Below are 18,801 nucleotides of genomic sequence, written 5' to 3' on the forward strand. Positions count from 1 at the left end.
CAAGTGAATTTATTGTTTGTATTTACAAAAATAATTTGACTGTGGTTTGTAATGTCCCAAAACTGTGCAGTAGATTATGCTGGATGCCATAGTGGAGGGCTGTTGTCTAGTTTTGACCACCTGGGGATCTTTAATGTGAACAAACAACTCCGTAAGCTAGTGTTCGTGTAACATGCCCCCATCGGAACGCAACTGTGGCGGCCAAGAATTGTTGTTGTTGTTGAAACGTTTCTTAAAAATAACAAGAATTGAATCTCAACCTCGAGTTTCAATGTTTGACTTCAGCTTCTTTTTAAAGTTGAGTGACGCTTTGTTTAAGTGACGCCGCATCGACAGGCCCATGTGACGATTTGAAACTCACCTCCGGCAGCATAGACCCGTGGCACCGACGTGCGGTACGAGTTTGCTGAGGTGCGGATGTTGCACCGTGGGTCTTGCTCCAGGCTCAGCTCGTCGATGAGGTATTTCTCGGGACCCAGGAACCCCATGGCAAGTAGCACCAGGTCAGCCTGTGTGGAAATTCAGAAGAGCCAGTTGATTTTAACGTTCCGAAGTTGCGCCTGGGCTGTGAGACGCTGTACAGCCGTGATTTTCACTGATACTGACCAATTGGAATTCTTTATAACAAAGCTCAAGTTAACTATGCTTCTGACTTTCTCACTCTGACCGGTTGACACAGATTATTATAATGTCATGCTTTTTGAAATCCAATGCACGGGTTTTCAATAAAATCACCTGATTTCATACAGAATTGGTATTGAAGCATGCACCATTTCTCTTTGCCATTAGTCAATGATGCCTTAGTTTGTTTTCAGCCAAAACATTGCCTCCTTCAATACGATTTATGGGATATAGCACAGCAAACGGCGTCCTTTCTATCACTTTGTCAATGCGGATCAACTGCCTCACATTAGGTCCACTCTTGACAGCAACACATTTTTTCCTAATACACTGGCAAGAGATTCATCAGAATATTGTCACACACAGTTTGCATATGCTTAGACTAAATGTGAAACAAAAAGTGGCCAACTTTATTTTGAGCCACAGCACTTGTCACAATGATGCAGAAGATCTTACACCATAGACATGGGGAACGTTGTGTTTAAGGTGTTGTGTTTTATTTTTTAGTACTCGCTCACATAGATAGGTAGGTAGGTAGAACCTACCAAAATCAGGAGCAGATGAAAACAGTAATTCTCAGCTCAACAAACTTCAGATACAGTTTCGAATGGCCATAATCAAGAGGAGGAGGTGAGACCAAGGTGGTGCACTAGCAGCTATGTGATCAGAAAGGGCAAGGACAACAATGGCAAAATGCGACGGTGACAAAAGTTGGGAGCCCAGATGGGACAAGGTTGACAAAAAAAAAGTGGGGGGTGTGTAACAAAGTGACAATGAGTGTCATTGAAGGTGCTCTAATAGGTGAGAGAATCATTGTAAGGAAGAGGTAGATGCTGTGACAAGTGGAAAACCATTTTCAGATATCGGTCAGCCCTCGCAAAATTGAATATAGTCAATTAAAAAGTGACCTTAAAGACTTTGGAGGTGTCCGGCAGCTCCTCCATGTTCCAGCGGCCTGTGGCATCCTTAGTCCACTTGACTTGAACTGTCCGGATGCCCGAAACGTGGCCCTGACCATTGTCCAGGAATTCCTGCAAGGCATGTTTTCAGTTTTTCAGTCCTTCAGTACCGGCTGCAGCCATACCAGCTTCCATTGCACACTTTTCATGCGGTTACTTTACACCAGCGCAATTCAATTGCAATTAAATTGAATATTGTGCTTGGTTGAAATACAAGTGCAAAGTCTGTTGCACAAGCACAGTAGGATGCCAGTTGGACAAGAAGTTTATTCACGACACTGTGGCTGGAAGTACTCAAGCTAACTGGACTACACTTATTTTTTGACACTATGATACGTTGGACGAGTCCTTCAACAGTTCACTAAAAGACAGTAAAGGTTACTCTTCCGTGCTTGTACTGAGTAATGGTAATGTTTTTTTCTTTTCTGCTGAATGGTCGAAGCAGAAGAACTTTTTTTTTTGATTTAGTGTAAAAAGTCATAAGGTGTTTCGGTATGCTACCTCGCTATGCTGAAATAAGAGCACGACACTGTCACATGGTAATGTGCCAATATATTAAAGAAAATAGCTACGGTACAAAGCAATTAATGTTTTTAATCCCAACCTTCATAATTGCACATCCAAACACGATCACTATTGCGCAAAGCTTAAGACTAATGGATTGCATTACAAATGTTATGAAGGCCTATTTAATTACTTTTCCAGAGTGAGATTAAGTTGGCAAGTTCTGTTATTACACTTCAGTAGTCCTTTGCATGCATGCATTCTAATCACTATTTTTTGTTGGGTCAGATTAATCATGTGCTTGTACAACCTTGCCCTATTTCTTACATATGTATATTACTGTGTCAGACTTACACAGTATTGCTTAGAAAATACACAATTATCCCTTGTACGTACAAAAAGTCCCTATTGAGCAATGTTTGAGTGACAGGGCCTACGTCAGAAGGTATACTATCGAGCCTTGACATCCATGACCTTCATTGCATCTAAAATAATGTTAAATAAGTAAAACCAATATTAACATTTTCTTGAACAACCTATTTACAAGGTGCAGGTGGTAAGTGCGACTTTAAAGAGGTGCAGCTTACGCTCTGGAAAGGCGAGTAATAAGGTGAGCAGGGCACTATTATACTATATCTACACAGAAAAATATGTGCAGTTGTAGTTCACAACACAGTGTTGTGCCCGGTTAACACTTTATCAGCACTGTGGAATATGCAGTGTGTACCTCTTCCTCGCCGTGCACTTTTCCATACGCCCCTTTTAATGTGATTAGCATTCTTAGGATACTTCAACCACTTTCCGGTATCGTTGCCGTTATTTGTTTTCCTTTCACGCCAACTTTGATAGCTGGGTGTGCGCCATTCGGTATGTGTCGCTTTTCAACGACAAAAAAGTATCCTTAAAAATTTATCCAGTGCTGGGCGAAATCAAATCTGCGTCATTTACATTCAGACACTTTTCCGAATATAGTATAATCAGACGTGCCGTGCAAGGACTTTGCGGCGTCACTGCTAGAGCGCCACTATGTGTCCTTAGTGGCGTTGCTACATTGCTGCAATCTAATCGCATTGACATCAACGTTCATTGTAAGATGGGTCCTGCTGTATTTTTTTTTTACCACTCGAAATGTCTCACTGACTAGTCTGAGCTTCCATCCTAATCAACTTCATCTACAGCTTTTCTTTCCCGAACAGCTACCCTCATTTTTTGGGTCACAGCAATAATACTGGCAGCAGACGGAGGTGTAACAGACCGGACTATCTGCTGTCTGCATTCGTCCTCGGCGATATCGCCTCGTCCTCCTCTCCCCCCTTCCGTCTGCTTTACTTTCCTCCTGGCTTTCGTTCGCCCTTCCCCGCTGGGAACACGGCTACTTAACCGCGGCAAATAAACGGCCGGGGGTCTTTTCGTCTTGGCAAGGCCCAGCCAAATGTTGATCGTCGTTTCGTCTGTCAGTCAAACGTTACATGGTGTCAGAAGTGGGATGTGACGTACTAGATGGACGTCGTAAAGCCCCCAGAACCGCTGCACCTGTCCGGCAACATCAGGAAAAACTGGCTGGTGTTCAAGCAGAAGCTGCAGCTGTTCATCACCGCTACGGAACCGGAGAAGCCCCGCCCATCGGTCGTAAAAGCAGCGATTCTTCTGAGCACCGCGGGGGACGAGGCGCTCGATGTCTACAACAACTTCTCGTTTGCCGCAGGTGAGAACCGAGAAGATTATGACACGTTAGTGCAGAAGTTTGAAGAATACTGTGTCGACCAGGGTAATGAAGTCTACGAAAGGCGCATTTTTCGACTGCGAACACAGGAAGAGGCCGAGCCTTTTGAGCGGTTCCTACGGGACTTAAAAAAGCAGGCAAAGCTGTGCAACTTCGGTTCACTTGAAGAATCTATGATCAGGGATCAAGTGGTTTTTGGCACAAATAATGCAAAACTTCGAGAAAAGTTGCTAAGTGACAAAGACTTAAACTTGCAGAAAGCAGAAGAAATTTGCAAAGCCGCTGAGCTTTCTGCCCTTCAGAGCGCAGCATGGTCAAAGGAAAGCCTGCACGTTGACTTCACAAATCGCACAAACCGCACGAAGTTTGCGAATGCAACTCGTTGTCGAAATTGTAACAAGGTACATGCCCCTGAGCGGTGCCCGGCATATGGGAAAACTTGTTATGCATGCAAGAAACGAAATCACTTCGCCGCATGCTGCAACAATGCTCGCAGGATAAACGAGGTGCACAAATTGGAAGAAGGCGACGAAAACTTTGACATCTTGGGCATCAGCATTTGCGGCGTCACCGGAGCCATAGGAGCGGATTGGGTGGTTCGCGGCAAAATAGCCAGTCTGGAGATACAATTCAAAGTAGATACCGGGTCTCAGGCAAATTTGCTGCCCCTATCCCTGTTCAACCGAATTGCCAACGCAAGCACTCCGCGTAAGAGCGCGGCCGTCCTCACAGCATACAACGGCAGCGCAATCAAGCACGTTGGCGTGGCAACCGAAGATCTCGATATAAGCGAAACGCAGCATTCCGTCTCGTTCTTTATCGTGAAAAAGGGGCGCCAAGCTATCCTTGGCTTAAAAGCATGCCAACAGTTTGGTCTGATACCGGTGACTGCGGACGCTGTGAATGTAGGCTATACGCGAACGGAATTCCAGCTTGCCTTTCCTGACCTCTTCAGCGGCACCGGCTGCGTCAAGCGACCCTACAAAATGGTGCTATGAGAGGATGCCGTTCCAGTCGTCCAACCTGCCCGCAGAGTACCCATAGCATTGAAAGGACGCCTGCGACAAGAACTCCAAAGAATTGAAAAGGCCTCAATCATCGTCAAGGTGGATGAACCAACCAATTGGGTAAGCCCCCTGGTTGTTGTGCACAAGAAGGATGGTACGCTTCGCATTTGCATGGACCCGAGAGCAGTGAACAGGAGCATTAAGCGGGAGCACTATCCTATGCCTTCACGAGAGGACATAGAGAGCGAACTGGCAGGAGCAAAATACTTCTCCCGGCTCGACGCCAATGCTGGCTTTCATCAGATTCCTTTAGACGAGGCCACGTCACGAATATGCACTTTTGCGACACCATTTGGGCGGTACCGTTCTTGACATCTTCCTTTCGGAATTTCATCGGCGAGCGAGGTGTTCCAAAAGACGTTAACAGAGATGTTCGAAGGGCTGCCGGGAGTGCGCGTCTACGTAGACGACGTTTTAATATGGGGCGACTCTAAGGAAGAACACGACGAACGCGTCACTGCTGTGCTAACACGGGCACAGGAGGAAGGGCTAACATTTAATCCAGCTAAGTGTGTGTTCTGTACCACACAGGTTGCATTCCTTGGCGATGTTATAGGACGAGACGGAATTCGTCCTAGTCCCGATTTAATCGAAAGCGTCCGTGCCATGCCAGCTCCAAAAGATAAACAGGGTGTGCGTAGACTGCTCGGTGTCGTGAACTACTTTCGAAAATACCTGCCAGCATTGAGCGACAAAACAGCATTGCTTCGAAGCCTCGTTAAAGAATCCTCGGTGTTTGAGTGGACAACAGCCCATGAGCACGAATGGGACCAGATCTGCACAGTGCTTACAAATCCCCCGTTGTTGGCTCTTTTTGATGAAAAAAGGAACACAAAGATAACGGCGGACGCCTCGGGAACGGGTATCGATGCTGCATTATTGCAAAGACACGGGGATGACTGGCGCCCAGTGACCTACGCGTCAAGGGCGCTGACGCCGAGTGAAGAACGATACGCCCACATAGAAAAGGAAACACTTGCAATCGTTTTCGCTTGTGAAAAATTTCATCAGTTCGTATATGGACGAAAGATTACGGTTGAAACTGATCACCGGCCATTAACTGCGATTGCCCAAAAGAACATTGGAGATATGCCACCCAGACTGCAACGGTTTTTCATCCGTCTGATGAAATTTGATTTTGTATTGCAGTTTGTACCTGGGAAGGACCTGTTACTCGCAGACATGCTGTCCCGGGCCACACTACCAACTGGCGGAAGTGACCAAGTCGAGGACGTGGACGTGCACACAACGCAAGTAGTCTCCAGCATCATAAGCAAAGCGACTATGGTGCGACTACAAAAGGATACCCTTGAAGATCGCTTCTCAGCCGCACTATGAAACAAATGGAAGATGGCATGGCAATAGACGGCGTACTGAAGCCGTATGCGGAAGAGCTATCCGTGGTCAATGGAGTGATTCTCAAGGGTTGCAAAGTGGTTGTGCCTAAATCAATGCATCCGGAAATTCTTGAGCGTATTCACGAAGGCCACTTGGGTATGAACAAGTGTAAGGCTAGAGCTCGTAGATTGGTTTTCTGGCCGGGAATGAGCAGTGACATTGAACAACGAGCGCGAACTTGTAGCGTATGTCGAAAGTACGCCTACAGCCAACCGAGTGAACCCCTCCTGCTACAGCCAACGCCTGACCGACCGTGGCATCGCGTAGGAATAGACCTATTTACATTCGCTGGAGATCACTACGTTGTTGTGTTTGATGCCCATTCTAACTTTCCAGATGTCGAGAAACTGAGAGGTACCATGGCGGTGGAAGTAATCGACAAGATATCTGCTATCTTCTCTCGATACGGCATTCCCAGTCAAGTTTGCACCGACAACGGGCCTCAATTTGCATCGCGAGAGTTCGCGTTGTTCGTACACCGGTATGACTTCGAGCATATCACGTCAAGTCCCGAGTTCCCATGGTCAAATGGCTTAGCCGAAAAGGGTGTGCAGATCGTGAAGCGTATTCTAAAGAAAACCCACGAGTCCCGGGGTGATGTATGGCTCGGTCTGTTGGCGTATCGATCTTCTCCTCTTGACAGCGGTCAATCACCCGGAGAACTACTGCAAGGTCGCTGCCTGCACGCAACACTTCCTGAATACAATGTCGACGGAGGGATCCCCGTATTGAAACAGCGTCAGTCTTCCCGAGGCAGGCCACTACCACCCTTGGAAGCCGGAAACGTGGTCCGGATCAAACACGGAAGCTGGTCACGCCGAGCGAAAGTGGTAAAAGAGACTGCACCACGATCGTACGTGGTAAAAACAGAAGACCATGGCCTCCTGAGACGCAACCGACAGCACTTGCTGCAAACGGACGAAAACTTCGACGGTGAGGTTAGCGACGTGGGTAACGGTAACCCGCACCCCGACGCGAGGCACCCTGACGCACCCCGACACGAGACGGAGTGCAGTGATAGACATCGAGGCAACATCACGCAGGGCAACCCATTAGGCAGTCACCAGGCAGAACCAGCTCATCCAGGTGAGGACTCCAATGCCACTTCCCCAGAGACTCCAGGAAGCCCACTGGCTGGACTGCACAGGTCAGGACGCCAGCGCAGCGAACCGAAGCGCCTTCACTACGGGCCATCCTTCCATCAAGTTAACGAGTGCAAATCAAATCAGTGTTTTGAAAATGTGTGAAGAGAAGATGTAACAGACCGGACTATCTGCTGTCTGCATTCGTCCTCGGTGATATCGCCTTGTCCTCCTCTCCCCCCTTCCGTCTGCTTTACTTTCCTCCTGGCTTTCGTTCGCCCTTCCCCGCTGGGAACACGGCTACTTAACCGCGGCAAATAAATGGCCGGGGGTCTTTTCGTCTTGGCAAGGCCCAGCCAAATGTTGATCGTCGTTTCGTCTGTCAGTCAAACGTTACAGGAGGCATGTGTCACCTTGCTGAGGATGCTGTAGTGTCGTGGGTCCTGGCCGTACTTGAGGCGGACCTCCTCATGGCCATAGTCCACGCGCATGATGCGAGGCCACTGGGGCCAAGGGTTGCCCTCTGCACGCTGCGGAGGGGGCTGCGGCAGGATTTCGAAGGTCACAATGCTCCGTGCACCCTGCAGAGATAACAAAAAAAAAAAGAAACGTCATCATGAGCAGACATTTCCACAAGTTTTGGCTGTTGCTCAAGGACTAAGCTTGCAGCATTATCTATTTCCCCATGTGAAAACTGTTGATTGACTAATTTTTAGTGTTACAAAGCAACAAAAGAGACTCCAGGTGAACTTGCACCACCGGTGCCACTGTGTTGTCACATTATCGACAGCGCATGCGTGGTCTGCACGTGGTGGATTAGGTCTCCAGAGACGTGCAGTACGTTTGGCTGGGAAAATGATGAAACCAAGTGGATGCACAGTCACGTTCAGCTCAAACTGCTCTGCAGCGGAGCCAAGGCAGCATTCTGCCTTGCAGTGATTGCATGATCATTGTTCTGCACAAACACTAGCATTCCTGCTGTGCAGTTGCATGCACACAGTGGTGCGAGTACAACAAACAGCTTCGACCTCACCTTGTGCATCATCGACGTGCAGCAATGCCTGCAACATTACAGCTGGTACTCCTCATCATGCCAGCAGTCTCAGATGCCTGGTAACTGTCACGGTGCTGCTTCTGCAGCACTGCAGCAGTTATCTCACATGCTGCGTCGTGCCAACATGTTGCCAGCGTGAGTTCTTAAAACACCATCTAAGGGGCTTTAGCACAACTCCAAACCTTGCTATAACTTTCAATGCTTTTGCCCTTTGCTGCACCCTTGGTGACCTTTTAATGTACTATTGTGGTGAGTATGAGCTTTGCTACACGCTCGCGTGTGCCAAAATTGCAGGGAACCTTCATAGAGGTGGGCACCGTGGTAGCCGGCTTTGAGATTTATTTAAAGTTTTTAATAGTCTTGACCTAAACTCCTGCAGACTTGAGCAATCTCTGTTAACGCTTCTGCTATCTGCTAAACGTTGCATTTGGAAATGTTTGCAAAACTTAGAGGCTTGCCCTCTGCTTACACGTTTCTTGATGTGTTCCACTTTGCATATACATATATGCTGTAGTCCTTTTTCTTTTACCATGTTGAACCACATGATCGCAAACCAGCATGAACCCTTTTGAAACCTTTAGCATTTCCACATGGCACAAAGCTGCTTTGGGAATTTCTACTTGGCATTGCTAGGCACCTTTAGTTGCTAGCAGCGACATTTTTTTTTGGGGTGTCTCTGCTATGCCACAACCATGCAACCACGACTGCAGTGATCCTGACCTGTCGCAGTGAGGTGGCAATGCAGTCCACACCAGTGTCTCCACCACCGATGACAATGACGTCCTTGTTGCGGGCCGACAGCGGCAGGTGGTCGATGTCGTTGCCCATCTGCTTCTTCTGCCAAGTCTCCAGGAAGCTCATGGCAAAGTGGATGCCCTCCAGATGGCGGCCTACATACACACACCACTTCTAAAACCACAAAATATAAACGTCTCGTTTACATGAATTCGCAATACATTAGTTTAGTTAAATTTGTGGCATGAAGTGTGTGAAGAACCTAATACTTAAGGGACAACTAATATATTCACATGACAAATGTGACTGCGGCTGCAATAAATATGCTATAGAACACTATGCATCCAAAAGTAAACATTTCTGTACATTGCCTCCTCATATGCTTCTCATTTATAACAAACTTAAGGTTGAGCCCCTGCTGTGGCAGCCACAGTTCGGTGGGAGCGAAATGCAAAAACGCCTGTTTAGGTGCATGTTAAGGAATCCCGTAGGCAAAATATTTCTGGAGCCCTCCACTACAGGGTGCCCTATAATCAGATCTTGGTTTTGGCCTGTAAAACCCCAGAATTTAATTATAATTTATGAACAATTTACCAAAAGCAATATTTTATTGCAATTGGCCAATAATATAAGTGTGGCCTGACATGGCACTACATGTAGGTAATGTCTCTAATTAGGACCATGATGACGCGTAAGGCTGCAAGTTAGGCTTGTATATCGCTCATCACAAAGCAAACCAGCAAAGGAATCAGACATGCTAGGATGGCAGCCAAGGCATGAACAAGCCACACGTGGTGCTGTTACTATTTTGCTTGTGCCTTAACTGCTGTTCTCACCTGATTCCTGCACGGGTCCCTTAGCGACAGGATCATGACAAACAAAATGAGAAACGAGGCAAGCACTTACCGGGGATGGGGAGATCACGCGGCCATGTTGATCCTGTGGTTAGGAGTAGGGCATCGAACTGGGACATCAGGTCACTGCTGGCCACGTCCTTGCCCACGTCTGTCGAGGTCTTGAACGTGATGCCTTCCTCTGCCATCAGGTCAACACGCCTCTTCACGACCTACAGAGTGAACCAACTTACAATGTGAAGCTTTGTGAATGCATGCATGTATGCACACTACATAAGCAGCTTGAACGCAATCCTTTTTAACACTGAAGCAGTTTTTCTCGAGGTTTGCCCTAGACTCTCAGATGCAACAGAAATTACGCCAACGCCTGAGAAGGCAGCACCTGGCCCACTTCAAGTTGAACATGTAGCTGTTTCTATTCTGTTTGCCCCTTTCCTGGGGAAGTGAATACAGTAAAACTTCATTAATTCGGATTTCACGGGATCAAAAAAAATGTCCGAATTAACCGAATGTCGAATTATCGAGGGTATTCAGAAAACAATAAGCAAACGCTCACTACGTCAACACGCTTTTATTTAGTGAATGACTGAGCAACTCCTGTTGCTATTTAGCACAAAAGCAGAGCGGAAACTGAAATTCTCACATCGTGACTCACTGGCTCTCGCAGCAGCGATCGAGGCCTCGCGTCTTTCTTCGCAGCACAACCGCAGCGCATGCGCCTTTATTTGCGACACGCTTCGTACTATTGCAACCACATCGCGATTATGTTTTCGCCAGCTCACTGGCGAAAACATAATCGCGATGTAGCCGGTGCTTTTCAAGCTCGACAGCCTTGCACCGAGTCGAAACAAAACAACTGTTTGCCGCAACCGCTGCGGAAAAAACCGTGACCGTTATCGACGCGATTATGAACAGCAACTTTGCGGTGCTGAAGGAACGTGCCTGACGCAAGCACCGAGTCTAGACAAATTAACTACCATTCGCTGCAACAACTGCAGTCGAAACCGCGGTCGCTATCTATGCGATCATCGATGGCAACTACGCAGTTGTTCACGCACGCGGCCGACGCGCGTACCGAGTAAAAACGAACCTACTGTTCACCACAACCGCTGCGAAGAAAACTGCGGCCACTATCGACGCGATCGTGGAGGACGACTACGCAGTTACGAAAGCCCACGGCCAGTGCGGTGTTATGCGTGGCGGTAAACACAAGAATACAGGCTTTAAAGACACAAATAGGCTTGAAGCGTTCCGGCGTTGCTGTCATTCACGTACGATTTCAACTGATGGCTGTGGCGATGCGGACTCCGCCGCTTCGTTTTAGTTGGACGCTAGCGCCATTCTTGCTCTTTTGAACCGCACATTCACGGCGCTACTCGCTCACCGAGCTCCAAAAGTAGCCCGAATTAACCGATGTGCGGCCAAATAAGTCCGAATTAACGAGAGTTTGATTGCATTGAATAATGCATACGCTGGCCGGGACTAGAGGACGAGTCCAAATTAACTGATTTTCCGAATTAACGAGAGTCAAATCAACAAGGTTTTACTGTAGTGCTCTAGACCTTTTCTACACTTTGTCTCAGCTCAGTAGCAAAGTTCAGGCATAATCTTTGCAGTTTTCTCGAGACTGGTTCTTGATATGGAGGGATGAAGATCTAGCCTATGGTTCCACACAGGCAGCTCATAGTCTCACTGCAATAGAAAGGTGGCGCCATCTGCCACCGCTATGGAAAAAACAAAGCACAGTGAAACACGCCCCACGGTGACAGGTAGCACCACCCTTCTATTACAGAGAAATGGCAGTCAATGGCAGTCTTTTGAGTCAATATACACTTGCCATTGCCTTCGACTGGCATTGCTTCAGGCAGCAAACGCCAGTATATATGCTCTCCTCGCTCATGGATCAATACTCAGACCAGTCAAATCAGTTTTACCACAGAAGAGTTTTTTCTCTAGGTCTCCCACACACTTCCACTTTACGGAAAGTACATCATCGCCCAACATGGCTCAACACAAGACAGCACACTTATGTAGAGTCGGCGTACACGCACAGCCATCTCTACAACTGCTTCAGATGTGCTGCTCACCGGTTCTGCCCTCTACGAAATTAGGCAACAAAAGAACAAATGCTATTTCATATCCTCACCACAACAAATATATGACATCAAGCGCATCATTCCTTTAACCCTTTGCGCTCCGAAACTTTTACCCACTTTCCGGCTGTCCTGGTCTGACACTATATTGCCAGTTTGTGGTGCCGCGAAGAAAACCACAAACTGTGGCAGAAAAACTCGCAGGATATTTATTTTTTTTCTTTTGCATTCCGCAGGCTACTCCTCTACCGATACTTGAGCAGTGTGCGATACCGCTCGAAGCACTCTCCTGGGTGCAGGCCAGGGTTGTTACTGCAGGTTTTACAGAAAAACACAGTTTGCCTCCTGCCTCTGTTTGTTTTTTGATTGCTACAAGCAGCACAGTCCTTGCTGCTTTGGCCTGGGAGCTTGTAGATGAAATGGCTCCTCCCATCTAGCCTTTCCTCGCACTCCTTCCGCGCAAACAGGCCCCGATTTTTGGCTCTAGCCCTCACGTCACCCACCAGCTGTGGGATGAGGTGCAGCGGTACTGCAGGTGTCACTGTTCTTACTCACCATGATTCTGCAGCTGTGTGCGCCTCAAAATACCTGTAGAAGCTTTCACTAAATACACCACCGTAAAACGCATGCGGTGAAAAAGTGGTCATGCTTCTCAGCAAACCGCGCGAATGTGCGGTTCGGCGCGCAAGTGACGCTCTGGTATCCAGAAGCCGTGCTGAACATTGTGCTGCACCCTAGTGCAAAAAGAAGTAAACTTCAACAAACAAAGTTTATTTATCCCTCAAGAGATAGCGCATCATGTATACAAAGAATGCGCACGAATTGCGGTGAGAAAAAACGCGAAATTTAACCCCCAAACCCCCTTGTCGGGCGGTGCCCGACAGCAGACCGCTACGGCTGTGTGGCGTTGTCGGGCCCTGCTCGACAACGGACCTCAAAGGGGTAATAAGCAAAAGTGATTTCTTTGGCTCTTTCCCCAATATCATACTCCAGGTTTCTCTGCTGAGTGCAACCGAATTGCTGGGCGCATTTGTTGCCGAACGACAACTAGCTCTTTGAGATGCTCGTGCTGTTGTGTGGGACCTTTATGGTGTCTGAAGGTTAAGATGCTGTTGTCAGTGGTAGCGTTATGCTGCGCTTCTTCGCCGCCTGGACTAACGGTTCCAGGCCGCGTTTATACCCAAAATCTACTGCGCATCTCTTGTAGAGAAGCGCCGAAATGTACTCTTCTCCCATGGATACAGTCAACTGCCAATTTTTTTGATGCCCAATTTTTCAGACATGCCTGATAATTCGGACGCCTTCGTGGTACCGCCACGTGTCCCATAGAGCCAATGCATAAGGATGTCTGAAATTTTAGATGCCAAAACCCTTGCACGTTAAATTTTTCTAACTTTTTGCCATGACCACAGGTCTGAAACAGCCTTAATTGAAGCCACCACCACCATTTTGATTACCTCCCAGACTTGAACCAGCGCTCTTGCGTGGCGATCCACTGGCAGTTGTAGTAGTCGTTCTGTGCTACCGTTTGGCCTAACTGCTTCGTCATTCACTACCAATGCCATATTTTTCATTAAATATTTCCCACTGTTGGCAGTGGTGCCAACTCTCATTCTCGTCGATGGTGTTAAAGAGAGAGAGAGAGGAACGTGGTGGGAAAGGCCGGGAGGTTAACCGGAAAAGATTCTGGTGTTAAAGTGCACAAGGCACGACCAGGGTCATAATGCCAGTTCCCAAGAGTCAGCTTCGTCGCAATACAGCAATGTTACACGGTCAAGCATACACAATGTATTGCAGTGAAGCACACTGAGTGCAAAGGGACATAAAATGTGCTCCTGAATTATACACGTGCACCCACCTATCCTGTTACAGTACTACCACCGAGGCACCCAATAATTGCATGGGCAGGCCTTAAAACATATTTTGGACGTGGCTCTGGCAATTTGAGCCCTTGAGGGCAGTTAAGGCATGCATTCATTTTTTCAGACAGCCCAATCTTTTACATTTTCGCAGTCCCTAAGGAGTCTGAAAGATTGTACGTTGAATGTAATACACATTTCAGTGCCATATAATTGCAAACCTATTTGTGACTACTTCTAAGGTTCCATGGCACTCAGCAGCCACCGCTTCTGCAGTAACCTAGTTTGATTCGGAAATTAAACAGTCTTAAAATGTTTTTATAAAAATGATGGAACATGTTATTTGATCTCCGATACAAATTTTAACAAGTAGTGTGGGCATCCACCTATGCATCGCTTTGCAAATGCATCCATGCAGCTAGGTCACAAACCATGAATGCCACAAATAAATGTAAATGTCTTCCTGACAGCAATGTTTCTCACAAGTGTGTCTAGAACTTTCCTCCTCAATGTATTTTTCCAGCACAAGGGACGACAAGGAAAACGGAAGAATTACAAATGAACAGCAATGACTCTCAATTGAAGGCTTGTTTCACAAAGTGCAAACACCAAAGGAAAATAAGCATGTGCAACAAGAAAAGGAAAAACAAAAAGTGATAAAAAGCCCAACAGGCAAGGCAATCTGTTTAGCACTTACACATATTTTTTAAAAAAATTTATCTGCTCATTGCTTAAAGGGCCCCTCACCAGGTTTGCTCATCATAAACAAACGAACATAGTGTATACTAGAGCACTGCACGGGCCGATTTTTTCAGCTCGAGCCCGGCGCAGGCCCGATTTTACATCGGGCTGCCCGCCCGAGCCCGACCAAAAGTTTTATGACGAGACCCGGGCCCAGCCCGGGCCCAGAAATAATCTACGTCACCCGCCCGGCCTGGCCCGCCACCCCTTTACCTTAGGCCTGAGCCCGGCCCGAGACCGAAAAAGACCACCGAGTGGCATTAAAAAAATAACATAAAGAAGAGAATGAAAGGAATTTGTTCTTAAGGCATAAATACATGTCATAGCAATTATGAACACCACTTTAGCGGTCTGAACGCAAATACCAGCGCGCACAGTAGTACGAATGAGCCTGCCGAGCAGTATCGCCAGCAGTTTCCAACGGTGTGACTTAGATGCGGCCCAATCGACTTCTATCGCCACCCGCTGCGGTGGCTCAGTCAGCTAAGGTGTTGAGCTGCTGAGCACGAGATCGCGGGATCGTATCCCGGCCGTGGCGGCCACATTTCGATGGAGGCGAAATGCAAAAACGCTCGTGTGCTAGCTTGCGTTGTAGTGCACGTTAAAGAACACCATGTGGTCAAAGTTAATCCGGAGCCCTCCACTACGGCGTGCCTCATAATCAGAACTGGTTTTGGCATGTAAAACCCCAGAAATATGAAGATGACTTCTCTCGCCACGCCGCCACAGTATTTTTCCACGTCGGACGCCTCACTGCAAAGCATGTGCCGCCCCAACCGTTCGTCCCACTCAACCGTATTCTAGTACACTATAGCCGAAGCGCCGCCACGACCGGTCGTGAGCGCAGCGCATGGATGGAGTAAATGGAGAAAGAAAGCTTCTCGTTCCTCCATGGTGCAGCGTAATGCGCTGCTGCTAGGCGGCCAGTTGAGAACATGTGTGCAATCATGGATGGACGCAGTGCCATATGTCAGCCGCGTGACGAATTATCTCATCTTACCAGTCATCGTTTCACCGATTCGCCTTTGAAGAATCAGCAAGTCGCGAACGCGCTTACACCGTGCTGAAAGCATTAATTACATTGATTTAGGTAAGGAATAAAATGGCATCCTTTGGTTTGAGGCGACTTCGGTCTTTCTGGACTTTTACATTCTGTTGAAACAGCACAAAATATGACGGAAGAAGAAAAGGGAAGTACACACGAGTAGCACTGCTAGCTTCCAGCTGCGCCGGGGCAAGAGGTTTTTCAGAGTCGAGACACGTGAGGATAACTCGCTGCACGTTACATGCACACCACCAGAAAGTCCGAGCCCGGCCGGGGCCCGTGTCGAAATACCCGAGCCTGGCCCGGGTCCGGGTCAAAAAGCCCATGCCGTGCCCGAGCCCGGCCCGAGCCCGTGAAAAAACTGCCCTACCCGGCCCGACCCGGCCCATGGGCCGGGCCGGCCCGGGCCCGGGCTTTCGGGTAAGCCCGAGCCCGTGCAGTGCTCTAGTATATATATGGCATACTAACGATTGTGTCTGCAAAGTTTATGACGCTGTGCACCTGCAAAAACCGCTGGAATTGCGCTGCATGCCTTCCTTTCAATTGAGGAAGCCCCATTGCCAGCCAAAGAGTCAAAAATCACACACACAAGTGCCTCTTTGCCGTGAGTGTTTCATCACTCACCATGACTAATCATCCAATGTGGAATGCGCAACAGTACAAAAAAGGAGAATGAAAAAATAAATAAAAAGGAGGCAAAGCTCTACTGCCCTCAGCTTTGGTATGGGAGAAGACAGGAAAGGAACACTATGTCGAGGCAGAGGGAGTGAGTGTCTCCATTGGCAGCGATGCTTGCCTCCTGGGGCCATGGTAAAAGGACAGTTGATTCCTTCTATCTCTTCAAATATTGAACTGTTTTGAAAGATTGTTTCGGTAGAACGTTCCGTAAAGAGTTTTACAGCTTCCAGTGCATAACCAAAATTTACGCTGGAGCCTGGTAAGGGGCCCTTTAAGGATAGCCTTTTTATGCAGTAGGCATTTGTTTATTGATCTCTTGGTACCGTCAATAATTCCGTATTCAATTATTTCTGACATTTTTTTTCAGTCCTGTGAAATCCAAATGAGGTTTTACTGTATCCGCTATGCCTTTTGCTAATTCCCTTGACAAGCATGACTTCAGGTGCCCCATAGGATGCTACACCCCACGTGCACACCCACGAATGTGACATGACCACTCACGTCTTTTCCCAGTTTCATGGTAGGTATGCCGTACTGCAACAGGCCACCGACGCGGTCATTCCTCTCAAAGACGGTGACCTCGTGACCAGCCTGAAAGAGCAAGCAAGCAGAACACAATCTTTTCAGTGACTGGCCCACGCAGGAAATGGAAAGAGACAGTTTTAGTACAGCATATGCGCAATTAACGGCTTTGTGCAAACTATTAAATAGTAAGTCCCTGTGCTAGCATTCTGATGGAGGCAGAATTCGAGAATGCTTGTGTAAAATGCTTTGGGTTCATGTGGTCCCCGTGATAAAACTTTCGAATTTATACGGCACATCCCACTATGGCATCTCTCCCAATTTGCACAAATCAATCAATCATAAATAGTGGGTTCTTCGTGTCCATGTGCGGAAGACAGCAGGGAGTTTTGCGGGATTTATAAGTGCACTATTTTTTGGATTCAGCATTATGGAATTTCTTTGGCTTGCATCACTAGAATGACAACACAGTGTGCTTGAGTACTTGCTCCTATAGCTGTAGTATTATTCTGACACTCCCTAAATGTTTTTCATGCAGTCTTATATTAACATCCTTTGTTCATTAAACAACTTACGTTTTCATGGCAAAAACATCAACACAACACTTGCCAACATTTTCAATTTCATCCAAATAAATCACTCACACGCACACATTCTATGGAGCATTTCTAGCAATGACTGTCTCCCGTTAATATGAGTGTGCGAATAGTGATTTTTGAGACCTAATCGAATACGAATTGAACAGTGCCAGAAGTTAATCGAATCAAACATCTAATAGTTTTTGAATAATGAACAGCCATTATCACGATTAATATAAAACGATGTTCACATCCCAGTTACTTTTAAGGTTAGCAAGTTTCTGTCATTACATAGTACATTTTGAAGCGTTGTTTATTAAAAGCACAGATAGAGCATTAGAAGCAAAGAAATCGTTTCTTTACATGCACACAGCTCTCCAGAGTGTGAATGATCGCTGTACAGCCCGAAAGGTATTGCTACCTAAGTGATGTAGCCTGCTCCACTACACAAGTTCTCATGTTTTATGTACATACTATGCCCACGGGGTTGAAAATTTACCGCACTGTTGCTCCAATTTTATGTTTATTTGGGTGCAGTTGACATTTTGAAACATTCAAAAAGTATTAGAAAAATATTTGCATTTACGAATAGGGACTATTCGATTTGAAGACCGAATAGAATAGGACACTATTCGATTTGTCATTCAAAAGTTTCGAATATTCGCACAACCCTACCCGTTAAGGGGGGACACGGCTTTCGGGACCAACTTTCTTGTTTCTTGGTGGATGTCAATGAAAATTGGTACATAGAATAAGAATGGCTCTATGATGCTTTAATAAAAATTCCAAGGCGGTACCATGAAAACTTTTTGCTAGACAAATTATTTCTTTCTTGAACCTCGTGGAGGGACTGGAGGATTTACGAAATCAAGTGAAAAGTTTGTTAAATACTGTATGCACAGCCAAATGTATGCAGAAGCGGATAGCGTTCTCGAAATAATTTTTTTTCAACACTAAAATTTGTAGTTTATGTTTTCTCCAGTCCCACTGCAGTGAGCACGCTTACACTGCAAACAAGGAACCCTACTACGAATTCTTAAAACACTAGGATAAAAAAAGAAGAGCGCTATCCCCTAAAGTACAGTTCAGTGAGTCTGACAAAACAAACGCAATCAAAATGTGTAAAGTAGTTACCAAGATATCTGCTGCACGAGCTGAGCAACATGCCAAAAAAACTGTACTGAGAAAACAAGGTTCAAAGTTGTCAAAATTTAATAGGCACCAGGGTTATAGTCCTTTGTGTCCTTTGCGATGCGGCATCGCTTGACCATCTGACCTGATGGTCTGA

General features: G+C 46.8%; 1 protein-coding gene across 1 annotated transcript in view; it reads right to left on the reverse strand.

Annotated features, from left to right (window-relative positions):
- LOC119461673 (uncharacterized) overlaps positions 1-18,801 on the reverse strand; it is a 137,573-nt gene that overhangs the window by 11,249 nt on the left and 107,523 nt on the right. Inside the window, exons 38-43 of the mRNA XM_037723043.2 lie at positions 16,915-17,004; positions 10,050-10,209; positions 9,129-9,298; positions 7,768-7,935; positions 1,530-1,652; positions 362-509 (exon numbers count right to left, since the gene is read on the reverse strand). Coding sequence (XP_037578971.1) covers positions 362-509; positions 1,530-1,652; positions 7,768-7,935; positions 9,129-9,298; positions 10,050-10,209; positions 16,915-17,004 — 859 coding nt within the window. The remainder of the gene's footprint in view (positions 1-361; positions 510-1,529; positions 1,653-7,767; positions 7,936-9,128; positions 9,299-10,049; positions 10,210-16,914; positions 17,005-18,801) is intronic.

This window comes from Dermacentor silvarum, chromosome 8, assembly GCF_013339745.2.
Source record: "Dermacentor silvarum isolate Dsil-2018 chromosome 8, BIME_Dsil_1.4, whole genome shotgun sequence".
Taxonomy (NCBI): Eukaryota; Metazoa; Arthropoda; class Arachnida; order Ixodida; family Ixodidae; genus Dermacentor; species Dermacentor silvarum.